Source organism: Hemitrygon akajei, unplaced genomic scaffold (genome assembly GCF_048418815.1).
Source record: "Hemitrygon akajei unplaced genomic scaffold, sHemAka1.3 Scf000033, whole genome shotgun sequence".
Taxonomy (NCBI): Eukaryota; Metazoa; Chordata; class Chondrichthyes; order Myliobatiformes; family Dasyatidae; genus Hemitrygon; species Hemitrygon akajei.
The window spans coordinates 17,312,714-17,339,267 of NW_027331919.1; the positions used below are offsets into that span (position 1 = coordinate 17,312,714).

Here is a 26,554-nt window from a genome sequence, read left to right on the forward strand (position 1 = left end):
TCCGGGTAATTCCCCGGGGGGGGGGGTCACGCGGGAGAGTCTCGTACACGCACATCCGGCGGAAGTGGCGCCGCTGGACAACGGGCGGAAATACGTCACCGCGGGAGCGCTTCCGATATCACCGAGCTCGAGACCGCAGCCAGTTCCGTTAAAACCGTTGGGAATCAGCCCCGGCGCGCGGCCGTTAAAGGTAAGGGCTGGAGGTTAAAGGGGAGGGGGCAGTTAAAGGGGAGGGGGGGGTTAAAGGGGAATGGGGAGTTAAAGGAGAGGGGGGAGTTAAAGGGGAGGGGGAGATAAAGGGGAGGGGGCAGTTAAAGGGGAGGGGGGGTTAAAGGGGAATGGGGAGTTAAAGGGGAGGGGGCAGTTAAAGGGGAGGGGATGTTCACAGATACACAAACAGTCCGGGTCTGAGTTCCTGCAGAGATCTCAGTTCCTTCTCCCCGGTCTCACTGAACCGATTCCCCCACAGCCTGAAACAGAATGGAGAATGAAGATGAAATAAACAGATTACACAACAGTGTCAGTAACAGGGGACCGGGGTTAATGTTTCAACAACACTCACAGACAAATATCACCAGAAAACCCGCGGATCCGCTGATATTTTATCACATTGAACATTAACACAAACACTCACACGATCCACTTCAGACTCGGGAGGGTCAGTATGAGGCGGCGGAGAGCGGGGAGAGATCCGTCTGTCAGAGAGTTTCCTCCCAGGTTCAGCCCCGTCAGTGATGGTTTTGTACTGAGAGCGGAGACGAGATCCTCGGCACCAGAATCTGTGAGACCGACATCCCTCAGCCTGGAGATGAGAGAGAGTGAGGGTGAAGGACACAGAGAGACAGGAGACGGTACAAATCCCCAGTGTTTATCAATAACACTATTACTGATTACATTAACGTTCAATGTCAGACACCCAGTGACTGTAAACACAATCTCCCACAGTCTGGTACTTACCACAGTTTCTGTATTTTACACTCCGGGTTCCTCAGAGCCGCAGACACCAGTTTCACTCCTGAATCTCCCAGGTCATTATTACTCAGGTACAGCTCCGTCAGTGATGGGTTTGTACTGAGAGCGGAGACAAGATCCTCGGCACCAGAATCTGTGAGACCGACATTGTACAGCCTGGAGATGAGAGAGAGTGAGGGTGAAGGACACAGAGAGACAGGAGACGGTACAGATCCCCGGTGTTTATCAGTAACACTATTACTGATCACATTAATGTTCGGTGTCAGACACCCAGTGACTGTAAACACAATCTCCCACAGTCTGGTACTTACTCCAGTTTCTGTATTTTACACTCCGGGTTCCTCAGAGCCACAGACACCAGTTTCACTCCTGAATCTCCCAGTTTATTATAACTCAGGTCCAGCTCCGTCAGGGATGGGTTTGTACTGAGAACGGAGGCGAGATCCTCGGCCCCAGAATCTGTGAGACCGACACTGTTCAGCCTGGAGATGAGAGAGAGTGAGGGTGAAGGACACAGAGAGACAGGAGACGGTACAAATCCCCAGTGTTTATCAGTAACACTATTACTGATCACATTAATGTTCAGTGTCAGACACCCAGTGATTGTAAACACAATCTCCCACAGTCTGGTACTTACCACAGTTTCTGTATTTTACACTCCGGGTTCCTCAGAGCCGCAGACACCAGTTTCACTCCTGAATCTCCCAGGTCATTATTACTCAGGTACAGCTCCGTCAGTGATGGGTTTGTACTCAGAGCGGAGACAAGATCCTCGGCACCAGAATCTGTGAGACCGACATTGTACAGCCTGGAGATGAGAGAGAGTGAGGGTGAAGGACACAGAGAGACAGGAGACGGTACAAATCCCCAGTGTTTATCAGTAACACTATTACTGATCACATTAATGTTCAGTGTCAGACACCCAGTGACTGTAAACACAATCTCCCACAGTCTGGTACTTACTCCAGTTTCTGTATTTTACACTCCGGGTTCCTCAGAGCCACAGACACCAGTTTCACTCCTGAATCTCCCAGTTTATTATAACTCAGGTCCAGCTCCGTCAGTGATGATTTTGTACTGAGAGCGGAGGCGAGATCCTCGGCCCCAGAATCTGTGAGACCGACATCCCACAGCCTGGAGATGAGAGAGAGTGAGGGTGAAGGACACAGAGAGACAGGAGACGGTACAAATCCCCAGTGTTTATCAGTAACACTATTACTGATCACATTAATGTTCAGTGTCAGACACCCAGTGACTGTAAACACACTCTCCCACAGTCTGGTACTTACCGCAGTCTCTGTATTTTACACTCCGGGTTCCTCAGAGCCACAGACACCAGTTTCACTCCTGAATCTCCCAGTTTATTATTACTCAGGTCCAGCTCCGTCAGTGATGTGTTTGTACTGAGAGCAGAGGCGAGATCCTCGGCCCCTGAATCTGTGAGACCGACATACCCCAGCCTGGAGATGAGAGAGAGTGAGAGTGAAGGACACAGAGAGACAGGAGACGGTACAAATCCCCAGTGTTTATCAGTAACACAATTACTGATCACATTAATGTTCAGTGTCAGACACCCAGTGATTGTAAACACAATCTCCCACAGTCTGGTACTTACCGCAGTTTCTGTATTTTACACTCCGGGTTCCACAGAGCTGCAGACACCAGTTTCACTCTTGAATCTCGCAGTTTATCAACACTCAGGTACAGCTCCGTCAGTGATCGATTTGTACTGAGAGCGGAGGCGAAATCCTCGGCACCAGAATCTGTGAGACCGACATTCCTCATCCTGGAGATGAGAGAGGGTGAGGGTGAAGGACACAGAGAGACAGGAGACGGTACAGATCCCCAGTGTTTATCAGTAACACTATTACTGATTTCATTAATGTTCAGTGTCAGACACCCAGTGACTGCAAGCATAATCTCCCACAGTCTGGTACTTACCGCAGTTTCTGTATTTTACACTTCGTGTTCCCTAGAGCCAGAAACACCAGTTTCGCTCCTGAATACCCCAGTTCATAATATTTCAGGTCCAGCTCCGTCAGGGATGGTTTTGTACTGAGAAAAGAGACGAGATCCTCGGCCCCAGAATCTGTGAGACCGACATCCCACAGCCTGGAGATGAGAGAGAGAGTGAGGGTGAAGGACACAGAGAAACAGGAGACGGTACAAATCCCCAGTGTTTATCAGTAACACTATTACTGATTACATTAATGTTCAGTGTCCGACACCCAGTGACTGTAAACACAATCTGCCACAGTCCGGTACTTACCACAGTTTCTGTATTTTACACTCCGGGTTCCTCAGAGCCGACAACACCAGTTTCACTCCTGAATCTCCCAGGTCATTCGCCCCAAGTCTAAACACAAACAGACAAATTGATGAACAAAGTGATACAAACCGTGGGACTGAGGGTAATTCTCTCAAGCGGATATTTCAGGAAACATTAAACCCTTCCGTAAATCACTGATCGGAGTTCCCATCACTGTCAATGTCCCTCACTGCCCAGCTCCAGGGTATTCACCCAATGTCAGTCATTTAGTCTGTTGCTGTGACCCTGTGAACTCCACATTTTCTGTCTCGTTCTCCGTTGCCTAGAAAAGTGTTACTGACCACAGAGTGTCAGAAGGGGCAGGGATGGGGGTGATATAGCCCCACAGTGAGGAAGCTTTGTGAATCGGGAAATGTCGATGGGAAATGGAGGAAGAGACCCCACCTGAGGGAACGGATGGAAAGACACAAGAGGAAAGGGATGGGGAAACGAGATCCCACAGGAGGAAGTGGGATGGGGAAAAGAGATACCACAGTTATGGGGGGATGGGGAAGGAGAGATCCCACCGGGGGACGGGGAAGAGAGATCCCACAGGAGAAAGGGGGATGAGGATGAGAGATCCCACAGGAGGAAGGGGGATGGGGATGAGAGATCCCACAGGAGGAAGAGGATGGGAAAGAGATATCCCACAGGAGGAAGAGGAAAGGGGAAGAGAGATCCTAGAGGAGGAAGTGGATGGGGAAGAGAGATCCCGCAGTAGGAAGCTGAATCAGGAAAAGAGATCTACAGGAGGAAGGGGATGGGGAGGAGATATCCCACAGGAAGAAAGGGATGGGGAAGAGATATCACACAGGAGGGAGGGGATGAGGAAATGAGATCCGGCAGGAAGAAGTGGGATGGGGAAGGGAGATCCCACAGGAAGAAGGGGATGGGGAAGAGGTCCCATAGGAGGAAGGAGATGGGGAAGAGAGATCCAACAGGAGGAAATGGATGGGGAAGAGAGATCCCACATGAGGAAGGAGGATGGGGAAGAGATCCCACAGGAGGAAGGAGGATGGGGAAGAGATTCCACAGGAGGAAATGGATGGGGAAAAAGAGATCCCACAGGAGGAAGGGGGATGGGGAAACGAGTTCCCACAGGAGGAAGGGGGATGGAGAAAAGTGATCCCAAAGGAAGGAAGGGATGAGGAAAGGAGATGCCGCAGGAGTTGGGGGGATGGGGAAGAGAGTTCCCACAGGTGGAAGGGGTTAGGAAAGAGAGATCCTATGGGAGGAAAGGGAATGGGAAGGAGAGATCCCACAGGAGGAAGGTGGATGGGGAAGAGAGATCCCACAGGAGGAAGGGGAATGGGGAAGAGGTCCCATAGGAGGAAGGAGATGGGGAAGAGAGATCCCACAGGAGGAAGGAGGATGGGGAAGAGATCCCACAGGGTGAAAGAGATTGGGAAGAAAGATCCCACAGTCGGAAACGGAATCAGCAGGAGAGATCCCACGGGAGAAGGGGAAGGCAATGAGAGATCCCTCCGGAGAAAGGGGGATGGGGAAGAAATTTCCAGCAGGAGGAAGTGGATGGGGAAGAGTGATCCCACAGTAGGAAGCAGAATCAGGAAGAGAGATCCAACAGGAGGTAGGGGGATGGGGAAGAGAGATCCCACAGGAGGATGGGGGATGGGGACGAGAGATCCCACAGGAGGAAGGGGGATGGGTAAGTGAGATCCCACAGGAGGAAGAGGGATGGGGTAGAGAGATCCCACAGGTGGAAAGGTGATGGGGAAGAGAGATCCCACAGTAGGAAGGGGGATGTGGAAGAGAGATCCCACAGGTGGAAATGGATGGGGAAAAAGAGATCCCTCCGGAGGAAAGGGGGATAGGGAAGAGAGATCCCACAGGAGGAAAGGGGGATAGGGAAGAGAGATCCCACAGGATGAAGGATGATGGGGAAGAGAGATCCCACAGGATGAAGGATGATGGAGAAGAGAGATGCCACAGGAGGAAGGGGGATGGGGAAGAGAGATCCCACAGGAAGAAGGAGATGGGGAAGAGAGATCCCACAGGTAGAAATGGATGGGGAAAAAGAGATCCCTCCGGAGGAAAGGGGGATAGGGAAGAGAGATCCCACATGAGGAAGGGCGATGGGGTAGCGAGATCCCACAAGAAGAGGTGGATGGGGAAGAGAGATCCCACAGGAGGAAGGGGATGGGGAAGAAAGACCCAACAGGAGGAAGGAGATGGGGAAGAAACATCCTACAGGAGGGTAGGGGTTAGGAAAGAGATCCTACGGGAGGAAGGGCAATGGGACAGAGAGACCCCACAGGGGGAAGTCGGATGGGTAGGGAGATCCCACAGGAGGAAGGGGATGTGGAAGAGAGATCCCACAGGAGGAAGGCGGATGGGGAAGAGATATCCCACAGAAGGAAGGACGTTGGGGAACAATGATCTCTCTGGAGGAAGGGGGATGGGGAAGAGAGATCCCACAGGAGGAAGGGGATGGGGAAGAAATTTCCGGCAGGAGGAATTGGATGGGGAAGAGAGATCCCACAATAGGAAGCAGAATCAGGAAGAGAGATCCAACAGGAGGTAGGGTGATGGGAAAAAGAGATACCACAGGAGGAAGGGGGATGGGGAAGAGAGATCCCAGAGGAGGAAGTGGATATAGAAGAGAGATCCCGCAGGAGGAAGCTGAATCAGGAAGAGAGATCGAACGGGAGGAAGGAGATCTGGAAAAGAAATCTTCATGGGGAAGCAGATGGGGAAGAGAGTTCCCACAGGAAGAAAGGAATGGGGAAGAGATATCCCACAGGAGGTAGGAGATCGCGAAAAGAGATCCCTCAGGAGGAAGGTGAATGAGGAAGAGCGATCCCACAGGAGGAAGGAGAAAGTGAAAAGAGATCCCTCAGGAGGAAGGTGAATGGGGAAGAGAGATCCCACAGGAGGAAGGAGAAAGTGAAAAGAGATCCCTCAGGAGGAAGGTGAATGGGGAAGAGAGATCCCAGAGGAGGAAGGTGAATGGGGAAAAGAGATCCCTCAGGAGGAAGGTGAATGGGGAAGAGAGATCCCAGAGGAGGAAGGTGAATGGGGAAGAGAGATCCCACAGGAGGAAGCTGGATGTGGAAAAGTGATCCCGCAGTAGGAAATGGGATGGGGAAAAGAGTTACCACAGTTATGGGGGGATTGGGAAGAGAGTTCCCACCGGTGGAAGGGGGATAGGAAAGAGAGATCCTGCAGGAGGAATTGGGATGGGGAAAAGAGATCCCACAGGCGGAAGGGGGTTGGGGAAGAAACATCCCACAGGAGGAAGGGGATGAGGAAATGAGATCCCGCAGGAAGAACTGGGATGGGGAGAAGAGATCCCCCAGGAGTTGGGGGTTTGGGGAAGAGAGATCCCACAGGCAGAAGAGTGATGGGAATGAGAGATCCCACAGGAAGGGGGATAGGGAAAGTGATCCGACAGCAGGGAGATCCCACAGCAGGAACGGGGGTGTGGAAGAGAAATCTGACAATAGGAAGGGTAATGGCTAAGAGAAATCCAACAGGAAAAAGGGGGATGGGGAAGAGTGATCGCACAGGATGAAGGGCGTGGCATTTGTCACAATTCATCTCAATCTGATTTACTGCAGTTTTACCCAAATCCCTTTTCATTGAAACAGCACAATGGAACAGTTTCACAGTTCTGAGTGAGAGATAAATCAAGTTACCTCAACTCCTGGCACTTGTGCAGCCCGGGTCCCAGCCGCTGGATTCCTTCACACTGAATGTTGCAACTCTCCAGGTTGAGATGTTTTATTGTATCACAGAGTCCGATGGCATGAGACAGGACCGCGCAGTCAACCGGGGTCAGTGTTATTCCACTGAATGAAAGTGTTTTCAGAGATCCCAGTGCAGCCTGAGCCAGTCCACGATTCTGAGACTCAAACAGGTAGTGCAATGTGTTCAGGAGTCTCCTTCTACCAGCTTCACTCTCCATGTTTCCACTCTGGCGTTTAACCTCCTCCTTCACCCAGTCAATCACCCGGCAGGTTGTTTGATGAGGAAATGGACCCAGAAACTCCTCCAGGCCCCGAGCTGTCATTGGGTTGGAGAGACCAGCAACAAAACGGAGAAATACCTCAAATCGCCCATCTTCCGTCTTGTGGGCTTCAGTGAGGAATTTCAGGATATCCTCGGGTTGTACAGTCAGGAATTGTGTGACTGCAGCTACAAACTCTTGGATGGTGAGGTGTGGGAATGTGTACACCACGCTGTGGGCAGAATCCTCTCTCTCCAAAAGCTCCATCAGGAACCCGGACAGGAACTGGGAAGGCTGCAGATTGAACTTGATCAAATCTCCGTCTGCAAACACAATCTTCTTCTCGGACACTCCTCTGTAGGCCATCTGACCCACCCTGAGTAACACATCACGGGGTCTCTCAATCTCAGGGCCGTGATTTTTCAGGATATTGTAAATATAGTAGGAGTACAGTTGAGTGATGGTCTTGGGAACTCTCTGCGGGTCCCTGACTCTTTGTGTGAAGAAGGGGCCCAGTGCCAGAGCGAGGATCCAGCAGTAGGAGGGGTTGTAGCTCATGGTGTACAGGATCTCGTTCTCCTGCACGTGTTTGAAAACAGCTTCCGCCACCATCTGATCTTCAAAATGCCTGATGAAATATTCCTTCCGTTCCTCACCAACAAATCCCAGGATTTCAGCCCAGACACCGATATTCGCCTTTTTCAATAAATGTAACACAGTGGGGCGGGTGGTCACCAGCACTGAACACCCTGGGAGCAGCTTGCCCTGGATTAAACTGTACACTATGTCAGACACCTTGCACCGGAATTCAGGATCTGTGCATGAGTCCTGAGGGTCCGTGTTTCTCCGGCTGTCAGCAAAATCAATTGTGTCGTTGAATTCATCCAAACCATCAAATATAAATAGCATTCCCTCTGGGTTCTTCCACAGTGATTTCAGGACATTCCCGAGGTAAGGATAGAAAAACAGCACCAGGTTCGAGAGGTTTATTGTACAATTGATCGTGTTTAAATCTCGGAACTTGAAACTGAAGACGAACTGGAACTGTTGGTAAATTTTCCCCGTGGCCCAATCATAAACAATCTTTTGTACCATTGTTGTTTTCCCGATCCCCGGGACCCCGGCCACTGCTGCCGAACTCCCAGATTTGGATTTACTCCGGGAAAAGCTGCTCTGGAACAACTCATCAGTCCGGATTTTTTCCAGCTCCCTGCGGAGATCTTTCTGTCTCCACTCCTCGTGGTCTCTGCCTCTTGCCAGCAGCTCATGTTCCACCAGTCTCCGATCTCGAACAGAAGAAATGACCGTGAGTTCGGCGTATCGATCAACCAGCTGGAAAACCTTCACCTTCTCCCTCATCAGGATCGTGTTCACTCTCAGTGTTTCAGTTTGTGCCCACAGAGTCTCCTTGTGTTTCTGTTGAACATCTTCCATGGGAACAGAGAACAGAGTCAAAATGTTAACTAGCTCAACTGACAAAGAACTTTATAACTACATTTCAATATTCAGTGTTTGAGGTTACATGAATTAATTCAATGCTTCCATGGATATTAGGACAGAAAGTAAAATTCTGTACACAGACACTGGAACTAACAGTGATGATTGTCCCAGAAAAATATCCAATCCTCATATTCTGACACTAATTACTGATGAAGGTGAACATTCCCTGATATCCTATTGCAATCCTGACTGCACTCCCGTTACAACATTTCACTATATTTAAAGCATTGTTGCGTCGTTAACAGATGATGTTAATGTTGACCTGGTGTGGGAATATGGAGAGCAGGACAACGTGCATTTTGGCAAAGCTGCACACTGGGGTGTCACGGGTGTCCACTGCTCTTGCATCAAAACAGGAGCAGAATATGCGGGAAATACTCAAGCCGGGCAGCGCCTGGGGGAGAATCGCAGTGAACTTGCGGATCGATAACCCTTCGGAATGACAAGAAATAAAATGGCTAGTTTGCAGTCCAACCGGGACACTCCGATATGGAGAGGAAGCTTTTGCCGATGTAGCAAGCTCCGTCTCTCCCTGCATCTGATGAACACAAAGGAACGGCAGAGACTGACACAGCTTGGCACCAGAGATGTTTCAGGAGATGCCAGTCTGCGTTGAACATTATTTAAGACTGCCTCAGGGGCTCTAGATCCACTGGGTTTACTCCAAAACTCTTCCCCATGAGGGGTACAGTTACAGAGCCGTGGATGTTTGACATCAGAGCTTTCCTGTTGCTGGGTGAGCTGCCAATCACGGCCGACCAGACCCATCTGCCCAAAGCGACAGGTTGTAAGGAACCAGTAACCCGCCTTTACCCCTTCTCCTGTCGGAAGAAACGCTTCCACCGGGCTTAGTGGCTGAGCCAAACGCCAGCATACCAGCTGCCCGTTTTCCTGCTGTTCCCACGTCTGCAGATCCCAACAGTCACCAACGACCGTGCCATCATTCAGCAACACACACACACACACACACACACACACACACACACACACACACACACACACACACACACACACACACACACACACACACACACACACACACACACACACACACACACACACACACACACACACACACACACACACCCCTACCAGGGAAGAGAAAAGGACTTAGGGTACTGGATGTATCTTATGGAACTTGGAACTTCTGTTAACCAACCAAGGGAGACAATCAAATGTTTTTCGATACAATATAACATTGAAAGATGTCTGCTTTCCTCAGTGTTTGATATAGAATTACATAATTTATTATCAGTTGTTCCTTAAATTCGTTCATGCGCTAAAGGTATTCTCTCTGCTTTTCTGTACGTATTATGGTTATCTAAATAAGTGGTTATTGTTTATGAGATACATAATGTTACAATTTTATATATAAAATTCTCTTATTATTAGGAGCCAGTAATAACATAGTAGGTGACCATTCAATAGTCATAAATGCAGAATTAAAGCTATCCTTGAGGCTGCTGGTACGTACCTTCAGCTTTTTATATTTTCTGCCGCATGGGAGTATGAAAGGGAGAATGTTTGAGGGTTCATCAGCAAGGCTTTGGGTGGGGTCTGTGTCTGGCTAACTTAATTGAGTTCCTCCAGGAGGTGACAAAGGTGATGGATGAAGTTACAGATGGATGTTGTCTACTTGGATATTGGTAGAATCTTTGACAAGGTTCCCAATGGGAGGCTCATACACAAGGTTAACATGCCTGGGAACTGTGGTGAATTGCCCTGGCTGGCGGGGAACCATATTGTGAGAAATTGCTTTCGCTGGCAGGTGGTGAATCTGTGAAAAAATTGTCATAGATGGCAGAGGAAGACAAGTCAATGGTCATACTAAAATGCAAGTCTATGTTCCTGATTCGGAAGAACATCAACATTTACAGAAGGCAAGATAATGGGGTTGAGAGGAATTGCGGAGCAAATTCACTGAGCTGAATGGCTTAACTGTCTGCTTAAGTATGATGGTTTTAAGGTGCATCTAGAGTATTGTGTTCACTTCTGATTGTCCAGCACTGCGGATGATTGGAGAGGGTGCAGAACAGGTTCACCTGGATGTTGCTTGGATTCGGTGGCATGTGAGGCAAGTACAGCTTTGAGAATCAGAATTGAGTGCAGCTGCTTTACGATGGAGGAGGTGCTTGGGAATCTGAAAGGTCTGAAGAGAGAAAGGTCACCTGGACTGGGTCATACAGTGTGTCAGGAGCCTGTCTGGGGATACCCAGAGCATTAGGACCCGGAGTGGAGGGTTCAGCAGACACAAGGGCTGGATGAATACATTAACAGCTGGAACAGCTGGAAAAATACACTTTACAATGTTCAGGCTGCAACGAGAGATGATCTGAATTGTAACCTGAAACCAGAGATCGGCGAATGATTGATGGTGGATTTTCGTTCCCAGATTCTGCCAAGTCACAGTCTAACATTTGAGTTGCGGTGTGAACTGAGGATTTCATCACTCACCTGTCAGTTCAGTGGGTAACTCAGACAACCATTGTGCGATGTTTATGTATTCCTCTGGGTCAGGACCTGTTTAAATCAAAAAAAGAGTTCATGAAAACAGAACTAAAATAATTACAACTATTTAATGTGCCTTTGTGTTCAGTGCATGTTTTTAACATACCGAGCTCCTGTATTTCCCTCAGTATCCTGTCCAACTTCGGTAACTCAGTCCTCCACATCAGAAAGGATTCCCACATCGCCCTCCGGGCCCGGGAGCCTTTGCCATTCACCAAACTGACGAAGAGTCTGGAACTCTCTGTCCGGTTGCCCTTCTCTGTCAGTTCAGTGACTTTCTATAAAAGCAAACAATTAATTTATTGTGGAGTAGATGGACAAACATGGCGAATCTCACTGTTTAATATTCATCCTGGATTAATGAGCTGAGGTGAATTTGACCGACGGTCCTGATAAGATGCAAAATTAATTTTAGACTGAATGCCTTTTCAACAGTCCAGATATGCAGCCCTTGCACTTATGTCATACAACGATATGACTATTACAGCACAGTAACACAGTCCGTGCCGAGCGCTTACTCTCACCTAGTCCCACCTAACTGCACTCAGCCCATAACCCTCCATTCCCTTCCTATCCATATACATATCCATTTTTTAAAATGACAGTATTCAACCTGTCTTTGCCACTTCTACTGTAAGCTTATTCCACACAGTTACCACTCTCTGAGTAAAGAAGTTCCCTCTCGTGTTACCCCTAAACTTTTGCCCCCAACTCTCAACTCATGTCCTCTTGTTTGTATCTCCCCTACTCTTAATGAAAAAAAGCCTATGCACGTCAACTCTATCTATGCCCTCATAATTTTAAATGCCTCTATCAAGTTCGCCCCTCAAACTTCAACGCACTAAAGAATAAAGACTTAACTTGTTCAACCTTTCTCTGTACTTAGGTGCTGAGACCCAAGTAACACGGTAGTAAATCTCCTCTGTACTCTCTATATTTTGTTGACATCTTTCCTATAATTCGGTGGCCAGAACTGTACACAATACTCCAAATTTGGCCTTACCAATGCCTTGTACAATATATCTTTACTTCCCATCTCCTCTACTCAATGCTCTGATTTATAAAGGCCAGCATACCAAAAACTTTCTTCACCAGCCTATCCACATGAGATTCCACCATCAGGGAACTATGCACTATTATTCCTAGATCACTCTGTTATACTGCATTCCTCAATGCCTTACCATTTACCATACATGTCCTATTTTGATTAGTCCTACAAAAATGTAGCACCTCACACTGATCAGCATTAAAATCCATCTGCTATCTTTCAGCCCACTCTTCTAACTGGCCAAAATCTGTAAGATTTGAAAACCTACTTCATTTTCCACAACGCCACCTATCTTAGTATCCTCTGCATACTTAGTAATCCAATGTACCACCCCATCATCCGGATCATTAATGGATATGACAAACAACATTAGACCCAGTACAGATCCCTGATGCACACCACTAGTCACCAGTCTCCAATCTGACATACAGTTATCCACCACTACTCTCTGGCATCTCCCATCCAGCCACCGTAGAATCCATTTTACTACTTCAATATTAATACCTAACGATTGAGACTTCCTAACTAACCTTCCGTGCGGAACCTTGTCAAAGGTCTTACTGAGGTGCGGTACACGGATAAATACAGCAGGTGTGAGAGGAGAAGGTGACTCTGAACCTGCAGTTCCCAGTGCTCCCCACCTGAACAGCTGAAACAGATCTACTGAAGTCAAAGGTCTTACTGAGGTCCGGTACACGGATACATACAGCAGGTGTGAGAGGAGAAGGTGACTCTGAACCTGCGGTTCCCAGTGCTCCCCACCTGAACAGCTGAAACAGATCTACTGAAGACAAAGGTCTGACTGAGGTCCGGTACACGGATAAATACAGCAGGTGTGAGAGGAGAAGGTGACTCTGAACCTGCGGTTCCCAGTGCTCCCCACCTGAACAGCTGAAACAGATCTACTGAAGACAAAGGTCTGACTGAGGCCCAGTACACGGATAAATACAGCAGGTGTGACAGGAGAAGGTGACTCTGAACCTGCAGTTCCCAGTGCTCCCCACCTGAACAGCTGAAACAGATCTACTGAAGACAAAGTTCTGACTGAGGTCCGGTACACTGATAAATACAGCAGGTGTGAGAGGAGAAGGTGACTCTGAACCTGCAGTTCCCAGTGCTCCCCAACTGAACAGCTGAAACAGATCTACTGAAGTCAAAGGTCTGACTGAGGTCCGGTACACGGATAAATACAGCAGGTGTGAGAGGAGAAGGTGACTCTGAACCTGCGGTTCCCAGTGCTCCCCACCTGAACAGCTGAAACAGATCTACTGAAGACAAAGGTCTGAATGAGGTCCGGTACACCGATAAATACAGCAGGTGTGACAGGAGAAGGTGACTCTGAACCTGCAGTTCCCAGTGCTCCCCACCTGAACAGCTGAAACAGATCTACTGAAGACAAAGGTCTGACTGAGGTCCGGTACACTGATAAATACAGCAGGTGTGAGAGGAGAAGGTGACTCTGAACCTGCGGTTCCCAGTGCTCCCCACCTGAACAGCTGAAACAGATCTACTGAAGACAAAGGTATGACTGAGGTCCGGTACACTGATAAAAACAGCAGGTGTGAGAGGAGAAGGTGACTCTGAACCTGCAGTTCCCAGTGCTCCCCACCTGAACAGCTGAAACAGATCTACTGAAGTCAAAGGTCTGACTGAGGTCCGGTACACTGATAAATACAGCAGGTGTGAGAGGAGAAGGTGACTCTGAACCTGCAGTTCCCAGTGCTCCCCACCTGAACAGCTGAAACAGATCTACTGAGGATAAGTCAGAGATCAAAGTCTCCATTGCCATGTAGAACTCCTAGAACGTGCAGGAGATTAATATCGATCACTATCCCCTCTGATACCAGCAGTTCGGTGACAATACACTAAATACACTCACCTCATTTTCTTCTCTACTGAAATGTCCCTCCTTTGTCAGCATCCAACCGAGTCTTTCAACTTTTTCTTCAATTGCATGTTTGAGTCTGTCCCTGTAGAACTTGGTCAGTTGGTACAGTCGATACTCGCCCCCCTCTGCCAGGAGGTCGGAGATTGTAAATTCTGTCTCTGCGAATATAAAATGAGAATGTAGTCACAAACTCAAATATCACTTATCTCCATTGCTTCACCCAACTCAACAAACCAGTCATGTCTTGAACCTCAGTGTTTACCTGCTTTCTACTGGAAACACGTATTTTGCCGTAATCTCCAACACTGGCCTTAAAAAACCGACCCATCAATGCGCTGTGCTAGACGTTCCCAGAAGGAACCCATTCACCAGAAACCTGTCTCTCAAATCGTCCCATCCACTCACCGATTTCAGTTTAAAATGGACAATAGATGTTGGGACTGTCGCTTCCCAGAGATACTCTCTCTATCCTGGCGAATGCATTTCCCATAAATCATATCCTGGAAATACTCTCTTACCGAGCTGACAGGTAGTCGCCTCACTTGTGCCGGTTCCAGGGTCCTGCTCAGTGTCTCTGACGTCACTGTCTCTGGGCTGACAGGCAGTCGCCTCACCTGTGCCGGTTCCAGGGTCCTGCTCAGTGTCTCTGACGTCACTGTCTCTGGGCTGACAGGCAGTCGCCTCACTTGTACCGGTTCCAGGGTCCTGCTCAGTGTCTCTGACGTCACTGTCTCTGGGCTGACAGGCAGACGCCTCACTTGTGCCGGTTCCAGGGTCCTGCTCAGTGTCTCTGACGTCACTGTCTCTGGGCTGACAGGAAGTCGCCTCACTTGTGCCGGTTCCAGGGTCCTGCTCAGTGTCTCTGACGTCACTGTCTCTGGGCTGACAGGCAGTCGCCTCACTTGTGCCGGTTCCAGGGTCCTGCTCAGTGTCTCTGACGTCACTGTCTCTGGGCTGACAGGCAGTCGCCTCACTTGTGCCGGTTCCAGGGTCCTGCTCAGTGTCTCTGACGTCACTGTCTCTGGGCTGACAGGCAGTAGCCTCACTTGTGCCGGTTCCAGGGTCCTGCTCAGGGTCTCTGACGTCACTGTCTCTGGGCTGACAGGCAGTCGCCTCACTTGTGCCGGTTCCAGGGTCCTGCTCAGTGTCTCTGACGTCACTGTCTCTGGGATGACAGGCAGTCGCCTCACTTGTGCTGGGTCCAGGGTCCTGCTCAGTGTCTCTGACGTCACTGTCTCTGGGCTGACAGGCAGTCGCCTCACTTGTGCCATTTCCAGGGACCTGCTCAGTGTCTCTGACGTCACTGTCTCTGGGCTGAATTTGCTCCTCCTCCTCTGCGGCCGGACCGCATTCCATTGGGACATTGCTCTCAATCTGACCGTGCTTTGGAACCTTGCTTCCCGTGTCCCGATCACATTCCCTCGATGAGCTGCCGGGTAAAAGCCTCTTGAGGACTTTCTGTACCCGATTTAATTTCCCACCTGCTGTAAATGATGAATTGCAGGTTTAGAGTGATTTGTGCTCGAACAAGGATTCACAATGGGTGTCTGCAATGGAGCCAGGAAACCGGCTGACCGGATTTGGAGTGGGACTGTGCTGGTGAATGTGAACCACACATCCTGCTAGGTGACCATCCCGGTAAGCCAGTGAGTGGACACATCCACTCCCAGAAAAAGAACTGGATAGACACAGTAATACTGATCACCGACTACGCATTAGCTGAACACACCAATAATCAGCGGTTATTAATGCAAAGGCATTAGGTGATACCGGGAATTATCACTGGGATTATTTCCCACAAACTTAAATCTCCCTGGATCACAAACTGTCCAGTCACCTGTGTCACTCACAGACAAGCCACTGGATTACTCGTGGTCCGATCCTCGAGATCAAACGTTCTCCGGTTGCTATGTCACACACTGTCTTGTCCCCTGGGTCAAAGACTGACCACTGCCTTGAGATGGACAACGTTCAGTCCCCTGGGTTACAGACTGAACATAACCTTGAAGCCCATGATGCCTGGTCCCCTGGGTCCCATCCCGTCTCCTGGATAATAATTGTCATGTAGCAACTATACAAGTCATTGGCAAAGGGAGAGTCTTGCGTGCAGTTCCAGTAGCTAAACAAAGTCTCGCTGAGAGAGCTTTGCATTTGCTAAGGATGCAGTTGCTAACAATCTACAGGATGGATGTGACTCAGCTGGAAAGTGTCGGGGAGATTCACAAGTACGTTACCTGATGGGGTTGTTTGTTATCCGGTTCGGCTGGGACAGTTTGCCCCGGAACACGGGAGCTTGAAGGGTAAACTTGCACACGTAAAACAGAATCAGAATCAGGTTTATTATCACCGGCATGTGACGTGAAATTTGTTAACTTAACAGCAGCAGTTCAATGCAATAGGTAATCTAGCAGGGAAAAAAAATAATGATTAAAATTTAAAAAATTAATAAGTAAACCAATTATGTATATTGAATAGATTGTTTTAAAAAATGTGCAAAAACAGAAAGACTGTATATTTTGAACAAAGTTAGGTAGTGTCCAAAGATTCAATGTCCATTTAGGAATGGGATGGCAGAGAGGACGAATCTGTTCCTGAATTGCTGAGTGTGTGCATTCAGGCTTCTGTACCTCCTCCCTGATGGTAACAGTGAGAAAAGGGTATGCCCTAGGTGCTGGACGTCCTTAATAATGGACGCTGCCTTTCTGAGACACCGCTCCCTGAAGATTTACAACTTCCGGCAGCTTCTCTCGGTCCTGTGCAGTAGCCCCTCCATACCAGACAGTGACAGACCGATGCAGACCACAAATGAAGTGTCTCCTGATGCTCAGCCATTTCCAAGGCTGGCAATGTTCTCGGCTCGGCTACAGAAAACTGAGTTCGGAAAACTCCCCTCATCTACTTTGCGCAGCGAGGGGGGAGTTGAGAGCTGCCCGGACAAAACATGAAATGTTGTAATATCGCACAATCTCTGAAATCCAGGAAATGCTCTTGTCACCTGTCTCTGAATTTTGTAAATGAAAGTTGAAGATGTCTTTCACCTCTAAACAGGCCCTGATGTGCAACAAACCCTGAACCTAGATAATGTTGTAGGGGTGGAACTGGACTCTCTGATGGTGGTGTCTGAAAAGAGGATGCTGTCCAAGTTGCATGCCATCTTGGAAAATGCTCCCCTCCACTCCATAATGTACTGGTCAGGCACAGGAGTACATTCAGCCAGAGACTCATTCCACCGAGATGCAACACAGAGCGTCATAGGAAGTCATTACTGCCTGTGGCCATCAAACTTTACAACTCCTCCCTCGGAGGGTCAGACACCCTGAGCCAATAGGCGGGTCCTGGACTTATTTCCACTTGGCATTATTAACTTATTATTATTTATGGTTTTATATTTCTATACTTCTACACTATCCGTGGTTGGTGCGGCTGTAACGAAATCCAATTTCCCTCGGGATCAATAAAGTATGTCCGTCTGTCTGTAGACTTTTACATAACAAACAGCACCGCTGTCACATTCCTGTTTGTGTTTCACTCTCAACCTGCTGATTCAGGGTCTCCGGCTCCTTTCACTCAGGTGAAGCTTTGCCTGGTGAGTGGAGTCATTCGACCATTACTGGTGTCAGGTCTCTGCGCTGGAACTGTTGGACCGATCCATTACACAAAGTCACTTTACCAGTGGGATCAATGACACTGCTTGATGAAACTTTTTCTCTGCCCTGTTCGCGCCTGTGTAAGCTTCTTTTTCTGAACTATTGTGCACCAACAGGGCAGAAGTTTAGTTATAAAGATCCAGGTGAACATACCTGTAGCCATTCTGATTCTGACTGACGGTTGTTGATTGTCGTCGTCTTGTCTGGACTTTGATCGTGGTTCAGGACAGCGCCGCCTTCTGGTGATGCCCTGAATTACACACAACAAGCAGACAGTGAGTCAGAGAGAGTTGGATTACTTTGCAAATGTGACAGTACAGCCATTCTCTGTATCAGAGCCGCAGTTCGCATCAACTCCCAAACCATGTCTGTATGTCTGTCCAGTGATATCTGGAGCATCCTTCCGATAGAGGCACAGAACAACAGATCACAGATACTGACCCTTCAGCCCATCGAGACAATGCTGACCACAATATGCACTGAGATGGTCCTAATTTTCAGGCCTTTGGTACAGGGTCAAACAGGAACATAACTTAATTGTAAAACCTAATTCTGCTTAATCACAGATTCGCAGGTTCTGACAATTTATTAGTAGAAAAGCACTTGATGACGACAGGGTATGTAAATGTAAATTATTGGTTGGCATTTGCTAGTTAGGACTGAGTGAAATGTGATGTTGGGACATTTGGCTTCAAGGGGGTTTGCTCTCAGCAGAGGCTCGCACGACGATATACTCGAGGGCAAGTATATCATTGCAGCTTGCAATAGACAGAGGAGTCAATGACATGTTGCTGTAGTTCATGGTGATTCCACATTTCTGCAATCCCTGCAGCAGGAAACAACAGCGGCGTCTTCTAACGGGAGGAAATTCTCCACGCATTTTGAGATAATTGTGACGTAACACAGACGAAGCAAGGAAAGGTCAGAGGTGATGTTGGAAATGGACAAGCAGTGTGAGGGAATGTGCGTGGCTTCGCAGAGCTGATGCTGACATCTGCAATGATTGCGACTGAGTCTGATAGAGGCATAAATGGTATTTCTAGGCTGACTCAGTCTGACTCCAGCTATTTTCTACCTTCCTTGGTACAGAAATGTAATGTCTAAAGAACTGGCGTTTGAGTAAATGAGACTCACCAAACTTTCTCCTGAGTGAGTCAATGGAAACTCTGATTCAGACTGAGGGTAAGTTGTTCTACTCAGAGTGATGTGGATGGCTGGATTGCCCTGTCTGTTATGGAGGTGGAAGCAAATACAATGGGGGCTTTTAAGAAAAGTTTAGATAAGCACATGGGTGTGAGGAAGGTTGAGAGGTTATGGACATTGTGTAGGAGGGAGTCATTAGTATATTTCGGGGGGTGTTGATTTACTTTTCCGCTGGTTTGGCACACCATTGTGGCGGGAAGGCCTGTCCCTGCGATGTACTGCTCCATGTTCTGTTCTATCTTCAGCACCAGGAGTTTCTCTTTGACTCCCACTGGCAGATGGACAGGTGACAGTCAGGGGGAATTTCCAAATACGAATTGAATTCTGAAACTCCGGTCTCTTTCTACCGGTGCAAACACAAAACAGCGTATTTAACCACAGCCTCTCCCTGTGAGGGATGGAATGGGGACTCGTTCTCTGCTTTGCTTCCAAAGGAACTTCACAACCAAACACCTGAGCACAGAACAGAAATGCTCGCTCAACATCTCATAAACCCGGACAGCTTGATCCCCTGACTCATTTTATCTGGATCAAATCAGGTGTGGTATCCCAGGTCCAACCTCAGAGGGTCACAGCCCACACCAGAGACTCTCCCATCTTTCCCACACCTCACACTGGGAGTTCCCACAGCCCACACCGAGAGACTCTCACATCTTTCCCACACCTCACACTGGGAGTTCCCACATCTCACACCGAGAGACTCTCACATCTTTCCCACACCTCACTCTGGGAGTTCCCACAGCCCGCACCGACAGACTCTCACATCTTTCCCACACCTCACACTGGGAGTTCCCACAGCCCACACCGACAGACTCTCACATCTTTCCCACATCTCACAATGAGAGATTCATGCTACCAATATCCAGCCCCCGGAGACGTCTGCGTCATTGCGGAAGGAGGAACATCAAGCCGCGTCTGTAAAAGCACCGACGCAGACCGAAGCCCAGACACTGCCAGTTCCATATTCCTGGAGCCCCCATCCCAAGATTGTATCTCAAGTACAACTCTCTCAGGGCTCTTTGCTGCCGGTAATATGCGGCAGTGTCTCAGCTAATCCCAGTTCAAAAACGTACACTCCCACACCAACCCATGGCAGAACTGGAGCCTGATGATCCTTTGTCTGGACGGGCATCTGCCGGGAAACGTGGGCATTGGGTCACAAAGAGGGCGCTGGTACTTGTCTCTGCAGTTACATTGAGCACAGTTGTTCATTATTTTATTGTTGAGTGCGGTGTAGCCCAGGTCAATTAGCAGCCCCTTTCCTCGTCGTGTAACAGGAACAAAATGTTACAAATATAAAATTGAAAATATAGCACTCAGTACAGGAGATTTTGTTTTGTTCTTTTGACGTAGAAACGATTCACCGACGGCAAGACGTTTGACACCCAGAACAGAATTGCATAAATACTATCCCTGCAATCTTCTTCATTCCATCCCGGACAGTAAATGCTCAAAGCATCCTCGTCTCTGAGGCCACTCTCTCTCCTCTGGGAGTCAGCAACCAGAGAGCGAGAAACATGTTCAACACTCTCTGCAGCTCTGGTGAGCTGTTGCCCTGGCGACGGAGGGAGTGGCTCGCAAAGATAACCGAACAGGGAAACAACAAACTCAGTGTGACATGTTCTCAGTTTCATTGTGACGAAGATGAACTGAACATTCAGCCATTTTGTAATGGTGACACTAAAATTCCGGTGGTTGTTTTTACCCTGTCGAGGTGCATTCGGTAAATCTCATTGTGGTTCCCGCTCTACAGAACTCTCAGCAGCGCAGATGCTGGTCCAACGTAAAAACAAATTGTTGGATACGACCCTTCTGCAACAAATGTCGATGATGTGCAGAAGTTTCAATTGAGATTCGCAGAGTCCTTAGAGCACAGACACAGGACTGTTAGCCCATCCAGTCCGTGCCATGTTCGGTGTGGTCCCATCCCCCTGTACACAGACCACAGCCCTCTATACCTCTCTCATCTAGATACCCACCCAAACATCGCTCAAATACCACAATCGAACCTTCATCTCTCACTTCTGCTGGGAGCTGGTTCCGCATTCGCACCACCCAGTGAGTGAAGTAGTTCCCCCTCAGATTCCCCTTCAATGTGTCAGTTTTTGCCCCAAATCCATCATCTTACCCAGCCTGAGGGGAAAATGTCTCCCTGCATTCACCCTGCTTATAGCATCATAGATTTCTGTATCTCTAGCAGGGGTTCCCAACTTGGGGTCCATAGACCCTTCCTTTAATTGTAGGGCAAAATGGCTTAGAAAAGTTGGAACCCTGCTAGGGTACCCCGTCATTCCCTTGTATTCCAGGCAATAAAGTTTAACCTGTTCAAACTATCACTATAATTAATTCCTGAAATACCAGCAATGTCCGTGTAATTTTCCCTGCACTCTTTCACGCTTATCGGTAACTTTCCTCCAAGTAGCTGACCAGAACTGCAGACAATTCTGCCTATTGTAGAATCACGGTGCCCTTTTCAACTTTAGCATTAATATCCCAACCCCTCTTCGTAATAGCCTGCGTTGTGAAGGTCAATCTGCCCAAAACTCTCTTTATGACTCTGGTGCTACCTGAAAGGAATTGTGGATCTGTAACACCCACACCAGGACAATCGGGCTCAAAACAGTTATTTTCCCCAAGTAGTAAGCCTGATCAACACCTCTACTCACTAACCCACGCTCCACATCCCACCCACTACCAGTTTAACATTTCCTGACAGTTCCAGACACTCCTGTGCCTAACGTCACTTTATGGACAGACAATCAATGTCACTCTCCGTATGTCCAGACATTCCTGTACCCAACGTCAACTTATGAACATAGAATCAATGTCACAGACCAGACAATTGTGCAATACTGCAAAGGAAGAATCGCTGATTCAAAAATGCAATCGAGTAGAAGGCTATATTAACAGCAAAGATATGCACAAAAAAAGGAAATTACTGGGATTAAGGAAACCTCCTCTACAGGATGCATAACAGATCAATAAAGTATGTGAGAGCTGGATTCAGTATAGAGAGCAGCTTTTTCTGAAGATAATAGAGGGGAACCCCCAGATATTAAACACTCTAATTCTGGCCCACCGATTGCCAAAGAAGAAATAACTAAAGCAATGAAAAGCATGAATCATGGTAAAGCCACTGGACCTGATGAAATATCAATGGAACTGATACACGCCCAAGAAGATCTGGGCATAGACATTCTTTCTGAAGTGTTTAATGGCGTATATGAGTCTGGTGTATTCCCTGACGATCTCTTGAAATCAGTGTTTATAACTCTGCCCAAAATTCCTGGAACTATTGACTGTGAAAATTATAGAAGAATCAGTCTTGTGAATTACATAATAAGGATTTTGTTGAGAATTGTTCTGAGTCGAATCAAAAACAAGTTAAGGCCAGACATTTCTAAACTGCAATAAGGGTCTATTTATGATAGAGGAGCTAGGAACGCAATTGTCATACTACGAATACTTTCAGAAAGGGCAATTGAATATCAAAATGATGTATTTTTATGATTTATTGAGTTCACTAAAGCATTCGACAAAATCAGCGTGAAAAATTATTTCAAATTCTCACTAAACTAAACATTGACGGAAGGGACCAATAATCTCTTCAAAATGTACCGGTATATTGGAATCAAATGGTGGAGGTAAAAATTGATGATTTAATAAGCATTTGCACCAAAATTCAAACAGGAGTTAGAGATGCGTTGCCTCACTGAAATTATTTAATATCTATACTTAAATGATTTTCAAAGAAATAGAAGACCTAAATGGGATAGAAATTGGAGCTGTTAACATCAACAATATGAGATATACAGATGATACCACCCGAATAGCAAGTGCTGCAGAAGGCCTACAAATACTCCTGGACAAAGTAGTACAAACAAGTGCAGATTTTGGTCTGACCATCAATTGTAAAAAAAAATCCAAATATATCGTCACATCAGAAGAGCAGAATTCTCCCAAGTGCCAATTGTCCATCGGTAACAAAAGAGATTGAACAAAAGACCAGCTGTAATTACCATGGTAGCTTTATATCACAAGATGCTAGAAGTAAAGTAGAAATAAAAAGAAGAATTGCCATTGCCAAAAACAACTTCCAAAAAATGAAATCTATTTTTCCCAACAGACACATTTCTGTGACAAGAAGGCTTCGGCTACTAAAATGCTACATCTGGTCAATCTTGCTGTATGCTTCCGAAACATGGACTGTAACATCAGAACTCCAAAGAAACTTAGAAGCAACAGAAATGTGGTTTCTCAGAAGAATTCTGAAAATATCATCTAGAGATGGGGTAACTAATGAGACAGTACTTCAACATGCCCAGACAAAAAGATCTTTAATGAGAATATTACATGAGAGGAAACTTAAATTCCCGGGCCACGTCATTAGAAAGGGAGAAATAGAATGTCTTACATTGCAAGGCCGTATGGCTGGGAAACGTGACAGAGGAAGGCAAAGAAGAAAATATATGGACACTGTGAAAGAATTAACAGATCTAAGTGTGCGAGGTATCATCGACGCTGTGAGGGATCATTGGATGTGGAGAGTCATGATCGGCCAGGCATGTAAGGCGCAAGTCACATGCAGAAGAAGAATCAATGTCAGTCTCAGATGTCCAGACACTCCTGTGCTTAACCTCACTTTATGGACATACAATCAATATTTTTAAACGATCATACTTTATGTATCGTGTTTTGTCTATTATTGTGGTTTCCATCATTTTTCTTTTTCTGTCTTGCTTTGGATCCAGAGTAACAATTATTTTCTTCTCCTTCAGACTTGTGTACTGGAGTGACATAAAACAATTTTGGATCTGGAACCCTGGGGAGAATACCACGACCATCCACATTATCTAAACTCCCTCTTGTTTCCATCAGCTCCTACAATGTCACCCTCATTCTCCTCTGGAATAAAGATCCGGTTGGGTCAAACGCTTCCTATGACTCGGCCCAGTAGTCCAGGCAACATCTTCAGTAATCTCTTCCGCACCCTCTCCAGTTTGTAAATATATTTACTACAGTAGGGTGAACACAACTGTACATAATACTCTGTGTAGCCATGTTGATTCATACACAAATCAATGGCATGAATAGTGAATTACAGAGGTCTCAACACTGACACACACACCCCACTCGTCACAGGCCTCCATTCGCTAAAACCATCTTCAATCATCTCCCTCTGCTTCTTGTTCTCGAGCCCGGAGTGAATCCTCCTCGCCAGCTCCCCGTGAATCCCACGTGACCGAACCTTCCCGATCAGCTGCCATGCGGGATCATGTTACAGACTTTAACAAAGTTCAGATAAACAACATCACTGCACAACTTCACCCAACTCCCTAGTGAACTCTTAAATAATATCCAAAATACTTGACAGATACGATGTCCTACTGGGCAGTGTAGAGGGTGATTTCCCCATGACTAATGCCCAACCGCCCGAGACCTCAGCTTCACTCCATACTGATAAAATTCCGATCCCGGCTGTGGAATTACCAACCTGGACTGAAGCCCGCATACTGCCAGTTCCATATCCTCAGAGTCACCAGCCCAATATTATCACCCATACACAGACGCTTTGGTGCGGGCGATTTGCCGTGGTGTTCCTGCCATGTCCGATTCACAAACTAGGGTGGAACTGGAACCTAATGACCCTCTGCCGGGGCCGGGGCTCAGGCTGATTCACCGGTCTGTGTGGAGGATGCGGATACACTTCAGCCTGTCCCCAGCAGCTATAACCGAGCACATTTGATCACAATTTTCCTGCTGTGTGGGATCTTGCCCAGCACAGCTGGCTGCTATGTTTCCCGCAGTGCAGCAGAAACAAAATGTAAAATTACAAAGTAGAAAATGCTGGGAACTCAGTACATCAAACTACATCTCTGAAAGGTGAAATGGTGGAAAACTGTCCGAGATCTGCTGAGCGTCTCCAGTATTTTTCTCCTCCTCACTTTAAATTTCCTGCAACTGTAGTATTTCCTCCCTCTTCATTTTAATGCACAGATAGTAACTGATTGCCACCCGTGACTGTCAATGCCACCCCACCCCAACCAATGTGTCAGTTGTCAGTTCATTCTGACCCTGGTGTAACACAGCCCATACAGTCAATGCTCACAACATCCTTTCCCCCCACTATCACTCTGTCAGTTCTCAGTTCATTCTGACCCTGATGTAACACAGCCCATACAGTCAATGCTCACAGCATCCTTTCCCCCCACTATCGCTCTGTGCATTTGCCCCTGAGGCCGCTGTCTCTGCGCTGAGAGGCCGTGACCACAGAACCAGTGAAACACTCGCTGCAGCTCTGACAGGCTGTTACCATGGAAACAGAGGAAGTGACTCACTGAAAATAACCGAAAAAGGAAATAACAAACTCACCATGTGATACAAGTGTCGTTTTGACAAAGACGAACACTGCAGCCATTTTGTAGGGGTGTAACTAAAATTGAAATGGCCGCTTTTACCCCGCCGAGTGTTGATTTCAAATAAACCTCTGTCTGAACGGGGGAAAGATGCATCTACTCATACACGTGAAGCAGTGTCCCGAGGGTGAGATCACTCTGTTTAACCCTCGCTGTCTGCAAGCACACAACGGGCCGAACGGCCGCTTCCGGTGAGATGTAAGCATGTAAAACAAATACCGACCCCAGGCGTCGATCCAGGTGAAGTCTGGATCCGCTACCGGGCCGGGTGATGGAGGTAAAATTCACCAGGTACATCTTAATGCGTGTGTTTAATCTCGGCATCACCACCTCATCCGGCTCCTGGGACCAGAACACCAGGGGCTGAGCGGCGGCTCATCTCAGGCGGTCCGGCGTGAAGGTCCCGTAACGCGGACCGACCACGACTGGTTGGATCCAGGAAGCGGGACGAGGCCGCCAGTTCGAGGAAGTTAACGGGACTCTCTGCCCGACATCAGGTACCCTCAACCACACCCCTCCCCGAATCGGCTTCAGTACTCACCGATGGGAAATTGTTGGTCGCGTTCACCCATAATGACCGGCCTCAATGCTCACTGATGAGAACTTGATTAATTTGTCCCGCAGACAGTATCGGTCCACCAGTTCCCCGCCGACGACCCGCTTCAACAGAGGACGGGAAGAAAAGCACCGCCCATCCGGAGACTGTGAGAGCGGGGGCGGGGCCTCGGAAGCGAGAACCTCAGATGCTGCAGATCTGTGTTTGAAATGGGAGCCAGACGCTGGATCACGTGACGAGTGGAGGGACTCCCTCCTGAACTGGGGACTCTGCTCCTCGCCCCTCACACACTGCCAGACCTACCTGCCGCATTTTAAACCTTATTTCATACTTACACCAGCTACATTTTTAATTTTCCCCTCTGTATCTTTCCCGTCCCCATTGCTCCGCCTCCCGGTTCCTGGAGCTTTGCGGGTTCGATTCCATCCCGGTCCGATACACAATGCCCACCCGAACAGGAATTGCGCGGGTTTCATTGAAATCACTTGTATGTTTATAAACAGTAATTTCTATTCACAATCCTCCGGAGCCTCACTGGACA

At 47.8% G+C, this 26,554-nt stretch overlaps 1 protein-coding gene across 3 annotated transcripts; it reads right to left on the minus strand.

Moving 5' to 3' along the window:
- LOC140719961 (NACHT, LRR and PYD domains-containing protein 12-like) lies at positions 1-26,554 on the minus strand. 3 transcript variants are annotated; one of them, XM_073034875.1, is made up of 17 exons: positions 25,999-26,141; positions 17,992-18,088; positions 16,426-16,496; positions 14,183-14,349; positions 11,362-11,533; positions 11,202-11,267; positions 6,937-8,674; positions 3,242-3,328; positions 2,914-3,084; positions 2,588-2,758; positions 2,262-2,432; positions 1,936-2,106; positions 1,610-1,780; positions 1,284-1,454; positions 958-1,128; positions 635-802; positions 1-470 (listed from the first exon to the last, which is right to left on the minus strand). In XM_073034875.1, the coding sequence occupies exons 4-17, from the start codon at positions 14,222-14,224 to the stop codon at positions 383-385; spliced, it is 3,558 nt and encodes a 1,185-aa protein (XP_072890976.1). In that variant the 5' UTR covers positions 14,225-14,349; positions 16,426-16,496; positions 17,992-18,088; positions 25,999-26,141; the 3' UTR covers positions 1-382. The 3 variants fall into 3 exon arrangements, with proteins under 3 accessions (XP_072890976.1, XP_072890974.1, XP_072890975.1); XM_073034873.1 differs by lacking the exons at positions 16,426-16,496; positions 25,999-26,141 and adding an exon at positions 26,349-26,554; XM_073034874.1 differs by lacking the exon at positions 16,426-16,496.